This window comes from Caenorhabditis briggsae, assembly GCF_000004555.2.
Source record: "Caenorhabditis briggsae complete genome, chrII, whole genome shotgun sequence".
In the NCBI taxonomy this organism is placed as follows: Eukaryota; Metazoa; Nematoda; class Chromadorea; order Rhabditida; family Rhabditidae; genus Caenorhabditis; species Caenorhabditis briggsae.
Window position 1 is genome coordinate 10,066,663 of NC_013486.2, and position 21,870 is coordinate 10,088,532.

General features: G+C 40.8%; 8 protein-coding genes across 8 annotated transcripts; 6 read left to right on the forward strand and 2 right to left on the reverse strand.

Moving 5' to 3' along the window:
• Positions 1-841: 841 nt before the first annotated feature.
• On the reverse strand, positions 842-3,699 carry CBG02464 (the record flags this gene model as incomplete). Its single annotated transcript, XM_002630723.1, has 7 exons — positions 842-1,360; positions 1,410-1,543; positions 1,586-1,697; positions 1,745-2,201; positions 2,250-2,993; positions 3,041-3,498; positions 3,550-3,699. 7 exons carry the CDS (start codon positions 3,697-3,699, stop codon positions 842-844), a joined length of 2,574 nt encoding a protein of 857 aa, XP_002630769.1.
• A 254-nt stretch (positions 3,700-3,953) lies between these two features.
• Cbr-zyg-1 lies at positions 3,954-7,949 on the reverse strand (the record flags this gene model as incomplete). The annotated part of the gene is made up of 7 exons (XM_002630721.1): positions 3,954-4,160; positions 4,211-4,445; positions 4,495-4,869; positions 6,307-6,677; positions 6,727-7,542; positions 7,769-7,861; positions 7,917-7,949. 7 exons carry the CDS (start codon positions 7,947-7,949, stop codon positions 3,954-3,956), a joined length of 2,130 nt encoding a protein of 709 aa, XP_002630767.1.
• On the forward strand, positions 5,272-6,251 carry Cbr-bli-2 (the record flags this gene model as incomplete). The annotated part of the gene is made up of 2 exons (XM_002630722.1): positions 5,272-5,342; positions 5,387-6,251. 2 exons carry the CDS (start codon positions 5,272-5,274, stop codon positions 6,249-6,251), a joined length of 936 nt encoding a protein of 311 aa, XP_002630768.1.
• A 679-nt stretch (positions 7,950-8,628) lies between the features above and the next one.
• Positions 8,629-8,757, forward strand: CBG25637 (the record flags this gene model as incomplete). Its single annotated transcript, XM_045242557.1, has 1 exon — positions 8,629-8,757. The coding sequence occupies one exon, from the start codon at positions 8,629-8,631 to the stop codon at positions 8,755-8,757; it is 129 nt and encodes a 42-aa protein (XP_045098172.1).
• A 216-nt stretch (positions 8,758-8,973) lies between these two features.
• Positions 8,974-9,803, forward strand: CBG02460 (the record flags this gene model as incomplete). The annotated part of the gene is made up of 3 exons (XM_002630720.1): positions 8,974-9,278; positions 9,325-9,532; positions 9,579-9,803. The coding sequence occupies 3 exons, from the start codon at positions 8,974-8,976 to the stop codon at positions 9,801-9,803; spliced, it is 738 nt and encodes a 245-aa protein (XP_002630766.1).
• Positions 9,804-10,094: 291 nt separating this feature from the next.
• Positions 10,095-10,806, forward strand: Cbr-ddl-1 (the record flags this gene model as incomplete). The annotated part of the gene is made up of 3 exons (XM_045242558.1): positions 10,095-10,145; positions 10,192-10,602; positions 10,648-10,806. 3 exons carry the CDS (start codon positions 10,095-10,097, stop codon positions 10,804-10,806), a joined length of 621 nt encoding a protein of 206 aa, XP_045092294.1.
• A 220-nt stretch (positions 10,807-11,026) lies between these two features.
• Positions 11,027-16,840, forward strand: CBG02458 (the record flags this gene model as incomplete). The annotated part of the gene is given in 10 exon segments (XM_045242559.1): positions 11,027-11,095; positions 11,145-11,260; positions 11,271-12,083; positions 12,115-12,391; positions 12,436-13,092; positions 13,276-14,116; positions 14,169-14,573; positions 14,623-15,928; positions 15,955-16,493; positions 16,539-16,840. The coding sequence occupies 10 exon segments, from the start codon at positions 11,027-11,029 to the stop codon at positions 16,838-16,840; spliced, it is 5,325 nt and encodes a 1,774-aa protein (XP_045092295.1).
• Positions 16,841-18,282: 1,442 nt separating this feature from the next.
• On the forward strand, positions 18,283-20,321 carry CBG02457 (the record flags this gene model as incomplete). Its single annotated transcript, XM_045242560.1, has 8 exons — positions 18,283-18,563; positions 18,609-18,699; positions 18,804-18,943; positions 18,987-19,152; positions 19,206-19,322; positions 19,363-19,452; positions 19,496-19,655; positions 20,278-20,321. 8 exons carry the CDS (start codon positions 18,283-18,285, stop codon positions 20,319-20,321), a joined length of 1,089 nt encoding a protein of 362 aa, XP_045092296.1.
• Positions 20,322-21,870: the final 1,549 nt, after the last annotated feature.

A 21,870-nucleotide genomic window follows, 5' to 3' on the forward strand; every position in this document is an offset into this window, starting at 1 on the left:
GCCCTCGACTCCGCCCACTTTTCTCCGGAGTTTTTTTTTTCCCGGAATTTCCGGGGTCTCGAATGCGTGCGTGAAGCACCTCAAATGCGTGCAGTGTATAAACTAGTGTAGCGAGCACCAAGAAACCAAAAAAACAATTCAGAATAAATGTTTTGGGCATTCAATGGAACTGCAAATTAAAGTTTGATCTACCAAGAAAAAATTTGGCGTGGCAGGCCTGGAGCAAAATTTCAGCATTTTCAAAAATCATACTGATTTAAGGATTTTATCTGATCTTTTTCGCATAAATATTAAAAATGATTAATTTTATTCAATTTTTGAAATAATTTTTTATGTACAAAGTTCTGACTTCAACTTTCAGAAATCCATGTAATTGCTGAAAAATCACCTGAACACTTTTAGACCGAAAAATTCAGGGACAAAGTTTTTCAGCTTTTTCAAAAAGTATAAATATTTCAGTTTTCAAAATTTTTTTCAGAATCCTCAGAAGAAGAAAGAGGAGGAAGAAAAATTTGAATATAATGGGGTTATTCATTAGTAAAAAAATGCAAAAAAATGCAAAGAAATACTAATGAATAACCCCATAAAGAAGACGGAAAAAATGAAGTAAAATTGATGATCGAACTATACAGACAATATTGGATATACATTGCAACTTTCGAATAAACCTTTATTCCTTAAAAATAAAACAGATCGTAAAGTGTGGTAAATAGTCCTGAGACATTTTTTGGTAATACAAATTTGGACGAAACAAGATCAGAAACAGCAGGAATATAAGAAACGTTTCTTGGCCAAAATATTGCATATGGTTAATTTGGAAATGCATTCGAAAAAATATCAATTATTTGGCTGGTTTTTGTCTTTTTAGTCTTCGGCTTCCGGTGGGTGTCGCTGCACCTTCGGTGCTTTGCTCCCTGCGAGAAATTTTTGTTGAAGATCCTTCGATACTGTGCGGAATCGATACTTCCCTTTCTGCTAATGGCGTACTAGGTCCTTCCTGGTCAATACTCTGATCTCTCGAATAGGTGGTCACCGAACATGGGTGGCCTTTCTTCGATTTTTCAGCAATTTCCTGTACCATTAGTTTCATCGTGCTACAGTGAATATCTTTTGCCTGTAAGGCGACATCATGATCGTACCCATTGAACATGACAGCGTTTGAAAACATGCGATAGGTTCGAAGTAAGAATAAAGTTAGTCCGTCGACCACTCCGGTATCAATATCTCTTCTAATCGCTGATAAATCGACTTTTTCGTGAATACCCAAACCGTATTCTTCTTCACATTCAGGCACGGGCTCTCTGAACGGTTCGGCGCATGGATGTCTTTCTATGGTATCCCAGCGTTTCATTAGATTGGCCTGAAAAAAATAATGTAGAAAATTTCAACTTTTACAAAACTGAGCGTACCTTCATTGCCGCTTCAGCAGTTTTATCACGATTTCGTGATTGCGAAGTAACGTCGCGCAAACCAGCAGAGATGCGGACATAGCGATGATCAGACATTGCTGAAGCTACTTCAAATCCAAGGTCTGATTTTAGCTCTGAATAAAAAAATTATACAAGGAATTCCGAAGATATCTCACTATTTCCGGCCGGTTCATCTGTTTCAACGACAACTGTGATTTCTTCGTCTTCTGTCGAATCTACAACTTCTGTTTTTTGTTCAGCACGGGCGGCATTCTCTCTGTCGATTTCCTGCAATTTCCAAGTTTAACCTAATAAATTTCTTCAAGTCAAATTACATTGCAAGTTTCGACATTGATTTGTTGTAAAGTCGACTCGTGGTCAGCGACAGGAAGTGAGTACTTCGGATGAATGTCGACATGGAATAAAATAATCTCTTTTTCGTCCAGCTCAAAACGAGGACTTGTCTGGACTGCGATGTGGCGTGTCTGGTTTCTGATGACAGAAGTTGACGCAGAAGATGCACGAGACATTGAACGAGCAGCCTCTGTGGGAGCCTGTGATTTCCTGCCCTTGCGGACAGGCTGCTGCACACCCCGAGTACGACGTCGCTCGCCAATCGACACTTCTTCAACAGCTTCACGAATGGTGATTTCAGTTTGAACTTCAATTTCGCGACACGGCAAATTCAATGGAGAAGCAGCTAGCAAATCCACGCCACTTTCCGAACGAGAAAGTGGAGGAATCGATGGACTGTCTTCATGGGGTTTACGAGCGTTGCGTTTCCTTGAGGAACTTAGATCATGAAATTAACTATATATATAAATGAGGTGAGGAACGAACCCGGGAATTGTTGGCTCTTGTGATCGTTCTTGAAGACGTCTTCTCGGTGGAACTGCTGAAGGCTCAGGAGTTTCTTCTTTCAAGGTTTCGGAGGAATCATCGTTCTTCTTCGTGGTTGACGAAGAATGTGAACTATGTCTTGGACGGGCACGTGAGCGCAAGCTCGGAGAAGAAGCAACAGGCCGTTCTGAAGGTGCTGGAGTGGAATCTAGCAATGGAGAAGGTGTCGCTTCTTCTTTTTTAATATCTTCAACTTTTACTTCCAATACTGACGATTCTATCTTTCTTGCAGTCCTCTGAGCAGTTCTTGACGGTGCAATCGGTTGACCACTCGAAGTCGGTTGTTGTTCACTCGATGGTGTCACAATTTGCTTATTTGGAGATGAGGCTGGTTGCTTAGAAGATGCTTCCGATGCATCCTGTTTCGGAGATTGTAGAGCTTGTTGTTCAGGTGTATACGGCGTAACTTGTGAAGATTCGACTGACAAAACCTCTGCCGGAATACGCTTCTTCGAAGTTTCTTCTGTTGGCTTTTTTATCGGAGAATCCGGAACGACATTCTTTCTCGGAGAACTTGGCATTTCTTCTTCCCGAATTGGTGACCGCGCGGGAGGTTCCAGAAAATCGTCTGGCATTTCTTCGAATACAGGAACAGGGGGAGGTGCTGGAATTGGAACAGCCTCCGCAAGAGCCTCAGCCAGAGTGAGTCTTTTTCGAGGAGGAGAGAAGAACGACATATCATATCTGAAAACCATAGACATATTTCAAGTAGAAGTTTCGTTGTAACTTACGTCTCGGCTGAAGTTGCAGGTGTAAGGAAGTCATTGGTTCCAGTATCCATTTCTTCATCAGGTTCTTTTGAAGGTGGTAATTCGATGTTTGATAAATCTATTGCAGGGTTTTTACTCAAAATATCAGTGGCGGCCAAGTTTAAAGAACCAATCACTCTTTTGAAGGAATCATCATTCTTTTTCTGTTCAGCAATTGGTTGTAGTATCGCAAAAAGCTCATCCTTTCTCTTCTCCGTAATCCCTGGAGTAACAAGTTCTTTCAGCAAACTAAAGTTGCTTCTGAGCTTCACCAAGTACAGTTCCAGTTCCGAGTCTTGGGACTTTTTCACTTCCGCTTTCAAATGGTCAATCCACTTCTCCATTATGATTTTCCTACTGTAAACGAATGTATTCGAAACATCCAGTCGAACGTTGGGTGTTGGCAGTGACATGATTCTCTCTAGTTCCTCACGACATGACTGTAAATGGACGAGCTGAATTATGATATTCACCGTATTTCAAAAACATACGTTCTCCGTGAAGTATCCTAGCGGGATGTTTGGATAGGTGGCTCGCATTTCACGCAAACGTTCGTCCCACTTCTGGTACTTCAGGCACACCTTCATCAGATTCAGCCGGTCGACATCTTGCCAATTACTTTTTCCAAAGCGGTTTGCCATCGACAAATTACTGGAACAGTTATAATAAGGCGAAATAGGGAAAAAATCATTGGATAATGAGATAACATATAATGGATTTAAAAACCAAAGAAAATTAGTAACGAAAATCAAAAATAAGAGTTTTATTAAAAAAAGGAAGAAGGCAAAAAAAAAGTTAAAAGAAGAGATCAACTGAAATGTATGATATACACAGAGATGAGAATCGGATATGTCACTGAAAGACTAAACACTCGAATGATAGATACAGATTATTATTAGTTTTGCTTTTTCTTCATATACACCAAAAGCGCGTGGAGCATTTCTGACGCTCGTTCAGGGACTCGTCCGTTCCGCATGAACCGCTGTTCGCTAGAACTAATCGAAGGATCCGTAAAGATGAATTGATCAGGTTTACTAGTGGAACAACGCAATTTTCGGTTATCTTCGGCTTGTACTGATACAATCCTTCCTGTCACCGGGTCCTAAATATTGTTTCTGTTAGCACATTTTGATTGATGAGAAAGGAACATACGAGTCTAGCTTTGTACTTCTGTCGGGTTGCGGCCGGAGCGGTATTTTCGTCTGATGAAACCCCATTTCTAACATTTAACGAAGACGTCGTTCGCGATGACAATGGTTTGTTGGGAATGGGAGCTGAGTGAGGAACCAACTGTTGACTGCTTGAGATCTCACTGAATGGGAAACGAGAAGCTTGCGAAGAAGTTGAAGGCAAGATTGACGACGGCGAATTATTGTAAGTAGCAACGCTGAATGTTTTCTTATCTTTCTTTGTTCCTGTGATATAGGCAAACTTACATATCAGGTCCAGCACTGAACACCATCGGTAATATTTTCATCGTCGGATTCATCCTACTCAGGCACTGTTCAAGTTGAGTAAGACATGCATAAACTTCCCGAACTTTGCTCAATTGCAAACCACGAACTTCTTCTTTATTGTTTGCGAATCCGTCAATATAGTTATGAACTTCCCCGTTTGATTTCCTTCGAACAATCAGTGAATTTGGAAACCGTATTCGCAAATCCCCATTTTCCATCAGCTGCGCTGACGCATCAGGAAACTGTGAAGGTCGACGATGCGTGATCTTTGCCACTCGACTTGCGATTGTAGATACCATCATTTTTTCCAGCCGCATGTAATCGTTCATCACTTCTTTTGGTAGTTGTGATAACCTGTAAAATATAATTTATTTCCTTATTTCCTCGAAATTTGAACTTTTGAAGCTTCCTAACGAATCTGTCCCCAACAATTCGCAAAATCGTTAAATCAAAAAGCTGCCGGCCAACTTGAAAACCGAACAAAAACCAAGCGAGTGAGAATGAGATAAGCGCCGCGGAACAAACTATCCGGAACGTTAGAAGAGAAAATAGATTTCATTGATAAGCCGTACGCATGTAAAAAAATTGGTCGGGAGAAAAAGGAGAAGAAACTGCGTTTGAAGAAAAAGAAAAAAGTGCCCTATATCGCTAGGGAAGACATCTAAAATCCGATATTGAGGTTAAAAAACAATCCGACATAAAAGCTGAGAATTCAAATGAAATTCGAAGCATCCCATCTCAATTTGTCTGATTATTATGGATGAAAAAGAACTTAACCATGAAGCTTCTATGCTTCGAAAAGTCGCATTTCTCGGAATTTGTATCAGGTAACAGTGAAACGTTTTTACTAAAAAAAAGAAGACTTTTTCAGTACTGTCTCTACACTGACATGTATCGTTGCCATCCCACTTCTCTATAACTACATGCAGCATATTCAAACCAACTTACATAGTGAAATCGATTTCTGTCGTCACAGAACTGTGGGACTCTTTATTCAATACGAGCGAATGCAAACGGCATCAGGAATCAAAGGCCGAAGAATTATTGTGAAGAAACAAGCAGGATATGATTTTTCTGAATCAAACACAAACAGTGAATCTGGATTCAGCAGTAGCAAGTCGTCATTGTCCCCAGGAGGACAATGTTGCTCGTGCAAGACAGGTCCTTCTGGACCACCAGGCCCCCCAGGAGAGGATGGAAGAGACGGACGCGATGGTAAACCTGGGCTGAACGGTGAAGACGGAACAGATGCAAAAGATTCTGGAGCCAGGCGTGACACTTCTGCACCATGCTACGATTGCCCTGTTGGACCACCAGGACCACCAGGAAACATTGGACCAAAAGGACAATCTGGTCGCAACGGAAAGGATGGTCTTCCAGGAGTTCCCGGATTACCTGGACAACCAGGAGAACCAGGAGAGGATGGACAACCGGGAGAAGACGGTGACCCAGGACAACCAGGAGATAATGGAGAGCCAGGAAAATGTGATGAAGTTAATGTCGCGCAGGGACCACCCGGAAGACCAGGACCTCCTGGATTGCCAGGTCCAGATGGACTTCCAGGAACGCCAGGAAACCCAGGACAAGACGGGGAGCAAGGGCCTGCGGGAGAACCAGGAAGAGACGGAAAAGATGGTCAACCAGGAAGACCTGGACAACCAGGGCCGCCAGGAGAGCCAGGAACAGGTGGTGGATGTGAGCATTGCCCAACGCCCAGAACAGCGCCAGGATATTAGCAATCATGATTTTTTTTGTTGATTTCGTTACCAATAAATTTTTCCCTGTACTTACGATGTATATGATATGGGCGATCTTGTTAATTCTATCAAATCGTCGGTTTCATTTCGTGCATGTTCCACTCTGTTGGACATTTTATGTACGTAGACGGTCTGTATTAGTAGATGAGGGTCGTATTCCACAACAAGAATTCGTAGTACAATATTTCCTTTGGAGACTACTTCGAATCGGCATCGCGTGTTCATCTCTACTATATATCGTCCACCCGGTGTACGTACTCGCTGTCCAACAAGTCTCTCCATTCTAATCGGCCAGATTTGCTGCCGTAAGTCATCTTCTTGGCTAGAACCGATCCCTCGAGCACTCAAACGATGTCGTACTCTTGCTCGATCCGGTTCAACAGATGTACGTGAAGTGGTGGGCATCTTAAAATTTACAAATCAATATTGAAACATGATGTGACAATCATCTCACCTCATGGGCCGCACGATATCCATCTGGGTCTCTTCGAGAATTGACTGGCTGACTTGACGATCGCGCGGGAGGTCTTCGTTCGAGGGATATTCCATCTCGGGAAGATCTGAAAGGCTCTCTGGATCGTTGAGATCTGCTGTCTCTTGAATGTTCTCTCGAACCAGGGGTAGCCTCCCCCATTTTCGCTTTCACATAATCGGTCATAACAATTTCTTTCAACTGAATCCTCCTTCTTGCATCTGTATGCATCATCCTCTCCACTAAATCAGCTGCACTAGGGTTTCTTTTTTTCAAACTTTCCAAATTAGGAGGTCCTTTCGTTGGAGGAGTGTGCTTGGTAAGCATTGTGTAGAGAACGGCCCCAAGAGAATATACATCTGCAGCCTGATCGTAGTTTTGACCAAACACTTGAGGTGCAATGAATCCTGGAGTTCCTACAATCGTACAGGCTGTTCCGTGCTGACCAAGGTTCGTGGCAAGACCGAAATCTCCCAGTTTAACGGTTATCGTCGATTTAGTAGCATCCTTGATGAACACATTTCCAGCAGACAAATCTCGGTGTAGAATGTTTTCATCGTGAATATATTTTACTGCTGCGATAAGTTGACGAAGAATATGTACAGCAGTGGAGTCATCAAGAGGACCTTTTTGCTTCACATAATCCATCAGTGATCCACCCTCGCATAGCTCCATTACTAAATAAGTTTCTCCGTTTTCGAAGAAAGTTTCGTAGAATTGAACGATGTTCCTGTGTCTCAATAATTTCATAGTTTTTATTTCCTCCTTGATTCGAGTTTGTGAAGCTGCATTTCCAATCTGAAAAAAGTCAATGTGACCTGAGAAATACATGTGAATATTCAATCGACTCGGTGAAAGTTTTCAAGATGTTTCTTTCCAAAAATCGAAAACGTGACAAAAAAATTTCCTAGCTCTGTCAGCTAACTTTAATTCCAAGGGGAAAGAGAACAAAAATATTTCAAAGAACATATGAGAAATCCAGGAAAGCAGCCACAAATAAATAAAAAGATAGTCAGTAGCTCACCTTCTTAATCGCGACCTTCTCTCCATTTTCTCTTTGAGCCGAATATACAACTCCGAATCCTCCTTGTCCAATTTGTTGCAGATTTTGGAACGACTAAAAATATTATCTTTATTCGATAGAAGAGGCAGAAACGGATTATCAAACTTACCGATAATTTTGTCCCACTTTTCCCTCCGCTCATCGCATAATGGTCGACTCAAACATGCGCTAAAACTGAATATATTGATCAAGACAACGTCGAAAATAGGTTGAAGTCGATTTGAAAAATGTCTTTTGCCGGCCGGCGGACTAGAAATCTCGGCCACTTTTCTCGGCCAAGACAAACTCGGCCACATCTCAATGGAGCGCGCTTTCTCGAGTATCGGTTTTTGCGAGACCCCGCAATTTCCGGGGAAAAAAACCGGGGAAAGTGGGCGGAGTCGAAAAAACCGTGCGGCAAAACCGTGCCAGGGTTGCAATTTAGGCTCCGCCCCCTCATGACCGTGCCCAAATGTGCAGAAAAACCTGCGGCAAAACCGTGCCAGGGTTGCATTTTAGGCTCCGCCCCCGACTCCGCCCACTTTTTCCCCGATTTTTTTTTCCCCGGAAATTGCGGGGTCTCGTTTTTGCAATTTTTTCGGATTTTTCCCATTGGGTTGTTCAAGTAGCCAAAGTTTGTATTTAAAAACGCATTTGAAATCATTTCGCGATACTTTTGGATAAAATTTAGATACTGATTTTCACTACACGAACAACCCAATACTTTTATCCTATCTAGTCTGTTGATAGAACGCTGAGAACATTTTTGCAGTTGTTTCAGAAGATTGTTTGATGCAATAGATTCTTTGCAGCGATTCCCACTTTTTTCATATAGCCCTCGTATGTCGTTCGTTCCATCCGAAGTTCGACTCGATCACACATATCTGGAGTGGGATAGAGAGTGGATTTTCCAAAGACTTCCAAAGGTGAGTGCATTTCAAATTGGTGATAAGAAAAAAAAAAATTTTTAGAACGAAATCCAAATCCCGCGCGAGTTCGAGCCAGACGTCGACGCTGACTCAATTCCAGCCATCACTCGTCAGCCAGCTGATCCAAACCTAACTTGGAACGAGACGGCATTGGATCAAATCCAGATGGGACCAAGCATCAACGCACCAAAAAACTAAATCAAGGTTTTATTTCAATTCTAAATGAATGAATACCATACTGACAGTGTCTTTTTTCAGATGGGAAATGAACAAAGTGCTTCTTTGTCTACTTCTGGCCCATCATCATCTTCTAACCCTCCAAACCAGCAATCATCATTCTCTTTTTTAACTCGATCCAGTACAAAACGATCCAAAGGCATTGTCACAGTTAAAGACGGCAACATTCCTCAAGAAAAGCTTGAAGATGACGAAATTTACAAACGATTCTCCGAAATCCCCCGCTTTTTACCAGTAATCCCAGCAGTAATTGGCAAACGAGATCCGTCATCAAATCAAAGTGCTTCGTACACTCATCAAAAAATCAGCTCGCGACCATTTTTCCGGTAGACATGTTTCTGTTCTGAAGGTCTATAATAAAAATATTTTCAGCCTAGCGAGTCGTCTTCAAGAACACTTCGCTTTAAATGCGAAAGCTGTGGCAGCAGATCAATCCAAAATTCCAGCTATTTGCAAAAGTGTAGAAGCGAAAATGATAAAGCTTATTGAAGAAACACAATCACATAAGGCTCAACACGATGCTTTCAAAACAGCATTGAATGGTCTGAACCAACTACACGATGATATTTCAAAAATTCAGGTTAATATCAAATTACCCAAACATCTTAATAAACATTCCTTTTCAGTGTCTGCTCGAAGACATCGTGCCGATGGTAGAGACACTGAACGAAATTCTAGTCCCTGAAGATCGTCTCCCTCCTCTAAATCTTGGATCAGTACTTGATCGATCTCCAGTACCGAGCAGTGACAGTTCATTTCAAAGTACCCCTCGTCACAACCCGCATCCAATGCTTTCTGACCAAATAGAGGCGATTGAAGAAATTCGTGTTGTTGATGAACCCAATCAATAGTCATATGTGTTCATATTTTGTCTATTTAGTATTCTTTCCGCTGATCTTCGAGCCCTGGCGGCTTCTTCTCACTTTTTCCTTGCAATATCACGTTTATTGCCGATTTGTGATCTTTATTTTCTAATTAGTTTCCATCAATGATTTTGCCTGATCAATTACTTCCAAGCTATGAAAGTACTGGGATTTAAGTTTGTCATCGGTTTTTGAAAGGTTACTTTACCATATTATATGTACCTCTGGTTTTACTCACCATTCGTGATTATCCTTGTTTCTCCTTAGACTGAGTTCGTGATGAGTAGTACGCAAGACAGTCGGACTCAACCAAAGATTGACCTGAATAAGGTGAGCACAACTTCAGAACAAACTCTTCCAATAAGGGGTTTTCCAGGTTCCACCTATCGACCACCACCGAACTGCTGTCACCTTCAACTGCTTGATATTGAAAATGACCGAGATTCTTAACAACTTTGGTAATCGTATGGAAGATGTTCTCGAGCGAGCCGAGCATTCGCTTGATACAGCTGATCAAAGGCTTCGGCTGATGGAGGCGAAGCTATCTGCAATGAAATTAGAAGAAGAAAATTTAGAGCATTCCCAGAAAGAGTTGAAAGTAACACCACCAGAAGTTATTGATAAGAAAGAAGCAGAAGTAGCTTCCATCGAATATGTGCCCCTACACACATCGAACCCCTCTAGCAGTACCGAGAAGAATAAATCTATAGTGACTGAGTGTAGCAGCTCCGTAATTCTAATCAAAGATGATCCATTATACTCCAAATATTTCAAAATGCTGAAAATGGTAATCTCTTACAACTAGAACTTTAGGTATATTGATTTGTTGCAGGGTGTTCCTGAAGCTGGAGTCATCCAAAAGATGGAGTCGGAGGGAATCGATCCTTCAATTTTGCATCGCGGCTCTGACCCTTCTCCGTCACAAGCACCGGCAGGTTCTGGATATGAATCATCAGGAGAATCCGTGTCGTCGTTCTCAGATTCTGATTAACTAAAATAGATTTTTATTGTCATTTTGCACTATGTTCGTTCGGGTTTTTAAACAAAATGTATGAAGCTGTTATTTCTTTTTATTACCTCTTCTTAATACTATTTTAATACTAATATCGTTTGAATGCGATAATATATATACATTTTCTTCTTTTCTCCTGCTTTGAAAGGGCGTTATCCTGAGTACAGTTTGAATGGAACCAGAATCATCTACTCCTCACATGGGAAACTATTTGCAAAAACTCGAGCCGGCAGGAGGCAGCACACTGAAAAATAGTGTCAGTGAATCGGTTAGTTTCAATAGAAACTTTTTAGTTCTTTTAACAATAAAAAATAAAGGCTTCTCGGGCGAACGAGTTGTTGAAATTGTTGGATACCGGCTCATCTCGAAGCAGCAAGAAGAGTAAGGAAGACGATAAACGGAAGCGAAGTGGTATGAGACTGTTTGTGAATACGTTTCTGGAGTTTTGTTTTGTTTGCAGAGCCCAAAACCGAAGAATCACCACGAAAGGCAAAAGAAAAGCGTCGTCACAAGGAAAAGAAAGATGAGCCTTCAAGTTCGCAAATTGTAGAAGAAGAGGAAGATTCGGATGCAGATGCAGCGATTATTAAGAAGAAAAAGAAGAAAACTTCAATCGAAGATAGCTCTAGTACTGAGCAAAACGAGTTAGCTGAGAAGAAACGATTGGAGAAGGAAGCACAAGCTGCAGCTGAACTTGAACAGAAAGAATCAGAAAGAAAAGCAAAGGAGGAACGTCGGAAAGCCAAGCAAGAGAAACTGAAAAAAAAGGAAGAGGAAGAAAGGCATAGGAAGGCTGAAGATGCAGCATCGAAACGAAGAAAAAGAGAAGCTGAAGAGCAAGCATCACGTAAAAAGAAGAAAAATGCGGTGATAGAAAGTGATGAGGACAATGAAGAAAGTACCGATGGCAAGTTAGTGAAAAAGTTTAGTTTTTCATCTGATTTCCTATTTTTCAGACGTCGTCGTAATGATTCTCTACATCTTCCTTCCACTTCCAATGTTTCTGAGGTCAATCCATCGCATTTCAAGCTAACAGATTGCAAAGGCAAATCCCGAAAACAGCTTCTCCAGGAGTACAATTGTATTACAACTTCTCTAACCGAAATGAGAGAGTTTAATGAGTTTCTTGATGAAAGAAAACTGTTGAAAGAATACGGTCAATCGACTACCTATTTGAATCAACTGAATGCATTTCCTGAGGAACTATTGCTTACATGCGATTCTGAAGCTTGCCCATTTCTTCTCAATTATCAAATGTATGTTGTCGCATCGCAAAATAATCAAAAGTTCAATCAGAAATTTTCAGACCAATGTCGGCTCTCTATCAAGAATCTCGGCGAAAGTGGACACCATTGTTCAACGAAACGCCAACCGTTGCTCACTTAAAACAGTTTGTTTTGGGCTGATGTTAGATTTTGTAATAAAAATAATTTTCAGAAGATGTGTGAACTGCAACAAATGGTTATCATCAGTGTCAGAAGATGTTTGGCGGAATTACTTGGGAGCACACAGCATTTATTGTTCTGTGAAGTGCATTGCAGGAAAAGTTGACAGTGTTTCAAAGGTTAGTGATAGAAAAATATTCCGTTAATTTCTAATTTCTTCTAGAACCAAGATGGTGAAACTGCTACAGTAATGAACTCATTGACTGGAGAAACTGTGATGGCTGGTGTATATACTCGAGAACTTTTTTCGTTCTTTCTACTTTCTCCTCACTGGCTGCCACTTCGCGTTGATCCCAAAGAAGGTCCGGATGCTGTTAATGCTGAAGTCATTAGAAAAAAGGAGTTGGAAAGAGAGAAGGAAAAAGAGCGAGAGAAAGAGAAGGCAAATGAGCAAGCGAGAAAACAAGCGGCACTATCAAAACCTATTCCAAAAAAGAAACCTGAAACGGTTGATTCGCTGCGACAAGCTACCAAAACTCAATTGGAATCTGCTATGATTACTCGAGTTGAAAAGATGAAAATAAAAGGAATCGATAGAAATGAGATACGGGAACTCGCTGAGCAGATTGAGGAGAAGATTTTCGTCAGGTACAATCGCGATAGTTACAACCCAAAATACAAGGCATGGAAACAACAGTTTGTCCATAACTTCAATGTGGACAGCGCAAGAGATTTTGTCACAGGAGTCATTTTGAAACGATTGAGTATTGAGAAGCTAACATCAATGGATGCCAATTCCCTTAGAAATCCTTCGTACTGGAATTTAAAACCGATTGGAATTCCAATCCAAGCGAAAAGGAAATCCAATGCACCGCGCAATGTGAGTTATTTGATTAATAGTCTTTATGAAAAGTTAGAAAAAGCTGTGCGAAACGTTGAGCTGTACAAAGTCAGTATTATCAAAAGTTTTGAGTACTGTTCTATGTACCCAATTCGCGATTATTCTTCTACACTGGTTTTTCATTCTTGCGAGTTTTAACATTTTCGCAATATTTGTTTTCAGCCATTGGATTCTATAATCGGTGATGATACGAGAGACACAACTGCTGAACACATGTCCCATGCCTTTTCCAAGACCTGCAAAACTTGTCAAGCAAAACAACTCGCAGATGCCCAAGAGAAGATTCGTAAGCAAGAGGAAGAGAATGAGTTGCGAAAAAGAAGAGAGAAAAACCGAGAGCTTCGAGAAGCGATGCGTCAAGATGAAATAGAACGGAACAGACGTGCTTCAGAAGCTAGGAAAAGAAAAGTGACAGAGGATCGCGAAGCATGGGAGCAACAGAAGCAAAAACGACGGGAAGAACGAGATCTTGAGATGGACGATGACAATGATTATGGAGATGGAGGAATGACACCAGTCTATGATTTCGAAGCAGACGTTTCAACTACCAAAGAGCAATCATCCGAAAAACGACCCAGGAAGTCCGAAAGGCGTGATTCCGAGAAAAGACCCTTGGGAGTTACGGATTCTTGGGAGTTACCAATTCGCATTTATATGGCTGATGAACCATTCGACTCGATTGCCACACCAATTTTCGCTCAAACAGACGAAACACGTCCGCTGTTCCGTCTTTTCGAACGCCATCTGAAAGATCAAACGTTCAATTTGCACACACCTCGTCGTATACAAGCTTTTCTCATTGAATCCAACAATGCCATGAACGATACAAGGTCATGTGCGTTCGCAGTGTTGAAGTTAACAGCTGCAGGAACCTCCAACAGCTATCATAAAGTTCTCGATTACAATCTTGATCATGACAATGTGTATCAACTGAGTTTTCCAGTCGGCGATGAGATTCTCTCGATCTTTCTCTTCCCACACAGAGGATCCGAAATTTTACATGGTAGTTTTTTATTGTTGTTGATAGAGTAATTAATTCTTGTACTTTCTTACAGATACATTCGCTCCGGTCACATACAATATTGGAACTACTGAAAACTGCTTTATGCTCATCATAGTGCTTCGTCCCAAATATGCGGAACGTTTCCAATATTCCGTTCGAGTGTGTGATCAAGAAATGAAGGCACAATTACTCAAAATGGAACGAGAGAAGATTATGCAAACTTCCTGGCGACAGACTCAAGATCGGGATGATCGAGATGGGAATTCGGAAAAACCACCGAATGGCATAGAAAAGACACCGTCAGCGGAAAAGGACGACAGTGAAAACCCTGACACTCACAGGCCTGGCTCATCGGTTACCCCTCATGCGTCAGCTGGTGCTTCCGAGAATGGTGAAGATTTGGCAGCCAAAAAAGTGAACTTCATTCTTCAAATTGTCAATAGTGCTAAACAAATAAGTTCGTTTTGAATTCTTAAATATCCAAGTTGTAATTTTCCTAATTACAGAAGAAATAGTTGCATCAGCGAAGGACTTCATGTCTGATCCAGATGTTTCTGATGCTGATAAGGAAAAGATCAAGGCGATTATTCAAAAGAAAATAGATGAGGAAAAAGCGTTGAAAAAGGCAGAGAAGGAGAAGAACAAACAGAAAAATCCAATGATAGATCAGGAAGATTCGTTAGACGGAATAAGAAATGGAGCAGAGCCTCTGATACCGGTGGCTCAATCAATCGATTTCAGTAAACCTCCTCCGATTTTTTCACAAGCACCTCCTGTCTTTACTTCGATGGAAATGCCAACATTGTCGATTCCTGTCCAACCATCACTAGTGCCACCCATTCCAGGCAAACCAGATTCTTCCTATGTCACACCAATGCCATCTCATATTATTCCTGTGGCTGCTCCAGTACAAATCAATCCAAACTTTGCTATTCCCCCAGTTCTAGTGCCACCTCCAAATCAAATGAAGCGAGGAGGACCAGCTTACCTAGAAGGTCTCGGAATGACTGATAACGAGATCGTCGAAGATGCCATTCGTCGCGGAATGGTAGCCCCGATCCCACAAGAACTTCTTCGACCGTCTGGCCCTGGACATATTCGAGAGAATGTGCATCTTGCGTCCAATGTGCTGGGTTCACATTCTCTAGAAGATGATATGCGTAAGCTGATGGAAATGGAAAGGCGGATTGAAATGGAGAAACGGTTTATGAAAGACATGGATGAAATAGAAGCAAGAAGAATTGCGAGACAATCGGGTAACGGACCACCAGCACCACGTGATTTACGACGACCTGACTGGATTGAAGAAAGAAGAGATCATCCATCAGCTGCTGGAATGAATCATCGTGGTCCCTATTCGAATCCACCTCCTCATCCGCATCTTCCACCAAGTTCGTCTTCCAATCTCAGTCCAGCTCCCCACTCAATGCCACCTCGCCCTGGTCCAGTCCCTGAACCAGTTCCACCTCCGCAGGTGGCGCCGTCCACTCACCCTATTCCTGTCTCCCAACCTGTGCCGCCAACGTCACCGGATAAACCACCTCAAGGTTCGTTTCTCAAAAACAGAGATCGGGGATATAACTTTTCTGATTTGTATTTTCAGCTCCACCACCTCCACCACCATCGTTGTCTTCCGAATCTAGTATTAAAAAGAAAAACAAGCGGAACTCCCGTGCTAGACGGAGACGCAATAGTGATCAAATGGACCTTGATAGTGGTTCAGATGGTGGATCAACGAGTAAAAGTTCTTCTCCTTCTCCATCTCCTCCCCCTCCGCCACCTCCACCACCGCCATTGGATTCCCAATTTATTGCACCCCCTCCGCCGCCATCAATGAGAAACAGAATACCATCTGGTGTCCCTCTTCCAGTTCCACCTCCACCTCCAATGTTTTCCCCATCTATGATATGTCCGCCACCTCCACCTCCGCTGCCAAGCGAAGACAAGAAGAAGGCTCCTCCGCCACCTCCGATCAAAGAAGATAGAGTGGTAGAAGAAAGAGAAGTTGTTGAAAATGGTAGAAAATCAACGCCTCCAACGCCTATGATGTATGCAACACCTCCACCACCATTGAGAGGACATGACGGTCCATGGCGAGGAAGTGGAATGCCGCCACCACCTCACCGTGGAATGATGCCACCGGGAATGCTAAGAGGACGTGGTGGACCACCACCAAGAGGAATGCATCCGCCATTTAGAGGAGGACCGCCAATGAGAGGAGGGCCTCCAATGAGAGGAGGACCTCCGATGAGAGGAGGACCTCCAGGAGGACCACCTGGACGAGGTGGACCCCCAATGATCGGAGGAGGGCCTCCAATGAGAGGAGGGTTCCCTCCAAGAGGTGGACCAGGAATGGGACCACCAACATTCTTCCAAGGTATTGTTTAATTTTTGTAAACATGACATTGACCTACGGTTTCAGATTCTCCTCGGGGTCGCGGAGGTCCACCACCACACGGACCACCAAGAGGTTATCATATGGGACCGCCTGGACCATTGGGAGGACCGCCTGGACCGATGGGACCACCTTTGGGACGACCGGAACCACAAGGAATGATGGGAGCACCTTCGGGACCGTCTGGACCAATGGGAGCACCACCTGGACCGATGGGACCACCCCGGGACGGAATGAATACTTGGAGAAACGGACCACCACCCGGTCCGAACCATGGTCCGCCAGGAGGAGGTCCAAATGGAAATAATTCATGGCATAATAGATTTTAGATTATTCTTATTACGTTCATCCAGACTCAAGATTCTCACTGAACCCCTTTAGAACTGTTTTATGACCGGTATAATAAAGAGACCTTATTTTTGCTTCTTTGAATGATTGTTGTTACCCTCACAACTCCATCTCCTTCCCGTTTGCAATCATAGGCACCGTTCCTATTCTGGTTTCTGCTTTTCACTATGTTCTCTGCTCTGTTTTACGTGTATATCCCACTCCTCCTCCATCTGTAAGTCGTAGCTCTATTTTTACATCCCCCATCCCTCCCCCCGCAAAGTATCGTGTGCCTTGTTTTGTGTTGTTACTTTTCGTCCCAATATTGCCTAATGAAGTGATGAGTAATTCGAGAATTTGTGAGAGACTAGAACAAAAAAAGGAACACGAGAACATAGTTGTATTCAACTATGGCTGGAGTTCGTCCACACCTGAAAATTGGTGTAGATTCATCACTCAATAATAAAGGTATTGGAATGAAAGGTTGAGTATAACTTTTTGTTTTGAATACAGGATCAACATTCAAAATAGGTTATCAGGTTGGCCTCGAAATTGAACAATGTGAGATGTTGATGAAAGCATTGCAGTGGACATATGATTCGTTCAATACAATAATCAAATTGGTCATGTCCTGGAGAATGGAACTGCAACTGGTAAGATAGATTCCAGATATCATATTATTCCAGAATTCTGATACAAATAATCGGAGCTGTGGTAGAGAAACGCCGGAGACCGTGGCCGAAGGTTCCAGAACGACAACTACCGTATCCTAAAAATAATTTTATTTTCCGGATTTTTATCTCGATTTTCGTGTGTGTTCAGCCATATTTCACTATTAAAATTAGTTATTTTCCGGGGAAAAAAAATAACAGAATACTCAGCGAAGAGAAGTAGAAATCGAGAAAATAAAAATATATTTATGTTACGGTAGTTGTCGTTGTGAGATCTTCCGCCACGGGTTCCTCTTCCACAACTTAGATTTTTTGTACCAGAATAATAATACTTATTATCAAATCAGTCGGTTCGAGATTCAATGACGGAGACTCAACCTCCTGGCTTCCTCTTACTGTATTTTAAACTTGAAGTTTCAAAATAAATTTCAGAATTTCCGAGTTTCTGAGTCTCCAAAAATCTGATTTTTTGATTAAAAAATTCTAACTTGTTAACATTACCGGATACCTGAATGTCAGGATTACTGAACTTTCGATATTTCTGGATTACGAAAGCTCCGAAATTCTAAATTTCCGAATTTCCTAAAAAATTAGTAATTTCTGGATATCCGAATTTCATGTTAACAAGATGCATAAATTGGTAATGTTTCGAATTTGCTAAATTCTGAATTTATTCTATTTTCAAAAAAAGAACACTAATGTAACGAATACGGCTTCAGAACTTTTGAAAAAACAACAGAAAAGTTTCTAAAGTAAGAAGTAGACCTTCAGGAATGCTTGGAGATATTCAAAAAGGTCGTATTGACATGGCTTGTGGACGATTCCGAATGACAGCAGATCGTGCTCGTATCCTCACATTCACCTATCCAACACAATTGGAAGTGAATCAAGTCTACCTGATCACAAACCCTCAAAAATCAGAAGACGTTGGATTTCTTTTTCGTCCTTTCTCAACGGTTGTTTGGTTTCTTCTCAGTATTACTATTCTTATTGTTTCCGCCACTTTTTTCGTGTTGAGAGCTGTGGAATTTAAATCAAAAGAAGGTCTTACTGCGTAAGTATCCTGACGTCTTCTGTATCCTTTGTTTTTGATTTTCAGAGGCATTCAGAATAGTATTTCCCAAGTTCTTCTCAGTACATTCAATTTGGAGATTCGGGTGAAGAACAAGTCAACTTTCTTCGCATTCCATGTACGTTTTTTTTATTCACCAAAGAAAAATTTATAAAAATAAAACCAATTCCGAAACAACTTAAATCAAAGATTGACTTAAGAGTCCAAATTATTGATTTTCAGTTATTTTCTGCCATCTGGCTGCTTGCTTGGTTCCATGTTTTCGTTGATTTATACACTTCCGAATTGAGTGGAATGATGGTTGTTTCGGATAAGAAACACATGCCATTTGAGGATTTTTACGGGATGGTTGAGAATTTGAGGTATAAGTATAAATGGGGTTCCATGAATCCTTATGAATTCCAGAAAAGGAATCTACCGTCTTTTCACTCCATCATCGGACCGTCTTCCAGAATGTCCTCGTGAGATTCCTCCATCGAAATGCATTGCAATGTTTTCTGAAATTCTATCTCGTCACCCTCCGGAATACGGAGATGTCACAAGATTGAATGAGCTGGATTTCGTCTCTTCGGTATTCAAATTTATATTTTTAAAGTATTGTGTTCTTCTGAACCTTTTTTTCAGCAAAAAGTACCACTGGTTGGGTTTGGATGGTATCCAGCACAGCGGATTTCATCAAAATTTTCAATTTGGACACAAGAGCTTTTCCACTCAAATCTCGTTCTGATCAGAGATTTTCCTGTAATATGAATAGATGTATCACTTTAGTAACATCATTTAGGTCTGCCCAGCTGCATATATCGTTCGCCCAACTTTTCCGTATCTGGACGAACTGAATGAAATGATAATTAAAGTTTTACCAGCATTCAGTGTAGGTCTTTCCTAATGTTTCTTCAAATTCAGAAGATTTCTAGGCAATCGACAATCATTACACTCCTGCATATCCAGAACTTTCACTATTTGATGTGCCCTCAAAATCATCTTTTACTTTGAATCAATTATCTTCTATTTTTGTTATTCATATGCTGGGAACACTCATTGCGTCGCTTCTTCTGATAGCTGAGATCCTGATAGGTAAGGTTTAGAGAGGAATCACGGTTATCCCTCCAGCGTACAACACCTGTAATTTTATAGAAAAGTTTTATTAGTTCTATTTGGAGTAAATTCGGAAACTCGGAACCCTCGGGATTTAAAATTAAGAAGTTCAGAATTTCAAAAATTTAGAAAGTCAGAAATACGGAAACCCAGGAATATTGGAATTTCGGAAGGTTAGGCATTTGAAAGTTTTGAAGTTTACAACTTTGAAAAATCGAAAGCTCAGATAATCTAGATCCAGAGATTCAGAAGTTGAAGTTTCAAGTGTCTTCAGTTTGAAATTTTCAGAAAATATCACTTTTCATAATTTTGAAAATTCCGTATAGAAACTCGGTATACTAATTGAGAAATTGAGTAATTGAAAAAGTTATTGAAAAATTGAAAAAAGTCCAAGTTCCAAGATTTGGATTCAAAAACGCGGCAATTCGAAAACCCAAAATCTCTAGAACTTTACTTTTTTTCTGATCTTCAATCGTAACAGTTTTTAAAATCCCAAACGTTTGAGTTTTTGAAAATCTAGAATTGGATTTCTGATATATCGATTTTTCGAATTTTTGAAGTAGAATTACGGTTAACGACTAGTCAGTCAATCTATTTTCAGCTGGTTTCACTAATCAAAAGGGCAGTAGAAAAAAGGGAAAGTGAAACTGCCTGATTGAAATCTCACATCCCAATGATATGACAACTTCAAAGCTGCTGTTTATCTCTTATCTTTATCTCGTTCTCGCCCTTCTTACAACCCAATAAATATACAAGCTTTTTCCGATTCAAGGTCATAACCAATGGCATAGAGTCAATAGTCTCTGATCGTTCATCTGCCAAAGTTGTCATCATTTTTCGTTCACTCTCTCTCTCTCTTTTCGATTTCTTGTTTTCCCTCTCTCTTTTGTCCTATATATCATCCCGTTAATGTATTTATTTATCTCTCTCAAAATGTCTGTTTTTCTGTTGTGTATGAATAAATAATGATAAATTGCCTCTTTCTATTTTCTGCGTTTTCAGCCAGCCCGAAAAAGTTAACAAGGAAGTCAATATTATGTGTCAACCTATATATGGGATGCATATTCCACCTGCAAGTAAATAAAATTCAGAAGAACAGATGACGTAAAATCAGTGGAGAAGGAGTAACAAAATACGCATGGGAAATTTAATAAAAATCGAAAAAGGGCGGTCGAAATTCGGAAGACGTCACGAAGTATACTGGAGGAGGGAAAGAGGAGAACGGATTCGGTTTTGAGAAAATCATATTTTCAGAAGTAGAACAGTGATCTACATTTGATTATGGATTAAATTAATCCAAATGTGAGCGAACTTGTCTTATGTGACTATTTATTTTTTCTAGTACAAAATTAAGAAAATAAATACGGAAAATTAAAAATGTGTCTTTAGATTACGGTAGTTGTCGTTGCGGGACCTTTGCCCACGGCCACCAGCATTTCTCTTCCACAGCTTCGATTTTTTGTACCAGAATAATAAATTACTGAAAATCTGATGAGAAGTTCAGAAATTGTCCAAAAACATTTCAGATTGGATTTTCTAGACTTTTCGAAATCTTCCTTTTTTCAGTTTTTTTAAATTAAGATTCTGGGATTGGCTGGTAATAAGTTAAATTTGAGATTCCAAACCAAACTCATATGGAATTGACCAACTGAATTCTTAGAACCAATTTCATCTGGGATCAGCACTGTGATGCTTAAAATACATATAACACTGTATTTACAAAAGTTTACAGGGTGGCGCATAATTATCCGGACTCGAGTTTGTACTAGCATAAAAATTGAGGGAACCTAAGGTTCAAATTTTTAGTACAAAAATTCAATAGCAAACTGGCCAAATTTTGAATTATTCGATCTTCTTTGAGCTGAATTATCACTTCTCATAGATGCATAATTTCATAAAAATCGCAACGGCGTGCAAGAAACATTTCATCTTTGAATAATCATAACTATACCTAAACTCGAGGAAGCGGCTGAAGTCTTCAGTAACTTTGAATCAAACGTAAAATTATATTTCTATCAATTTTCGGGTTTCCAATATACTTATGTCAAAGATATACCCGTTTTTAGCAGTCCAGCGAATTGTGCACCATCCTGCATTTGCAGAAAAAGTCTTTCAGTTCCAAAAACTTAGACTAACTACAAACTGAAATCATAAAGCTAACTTTACGATTCGGCAACTTCAAAATGTGCTCATC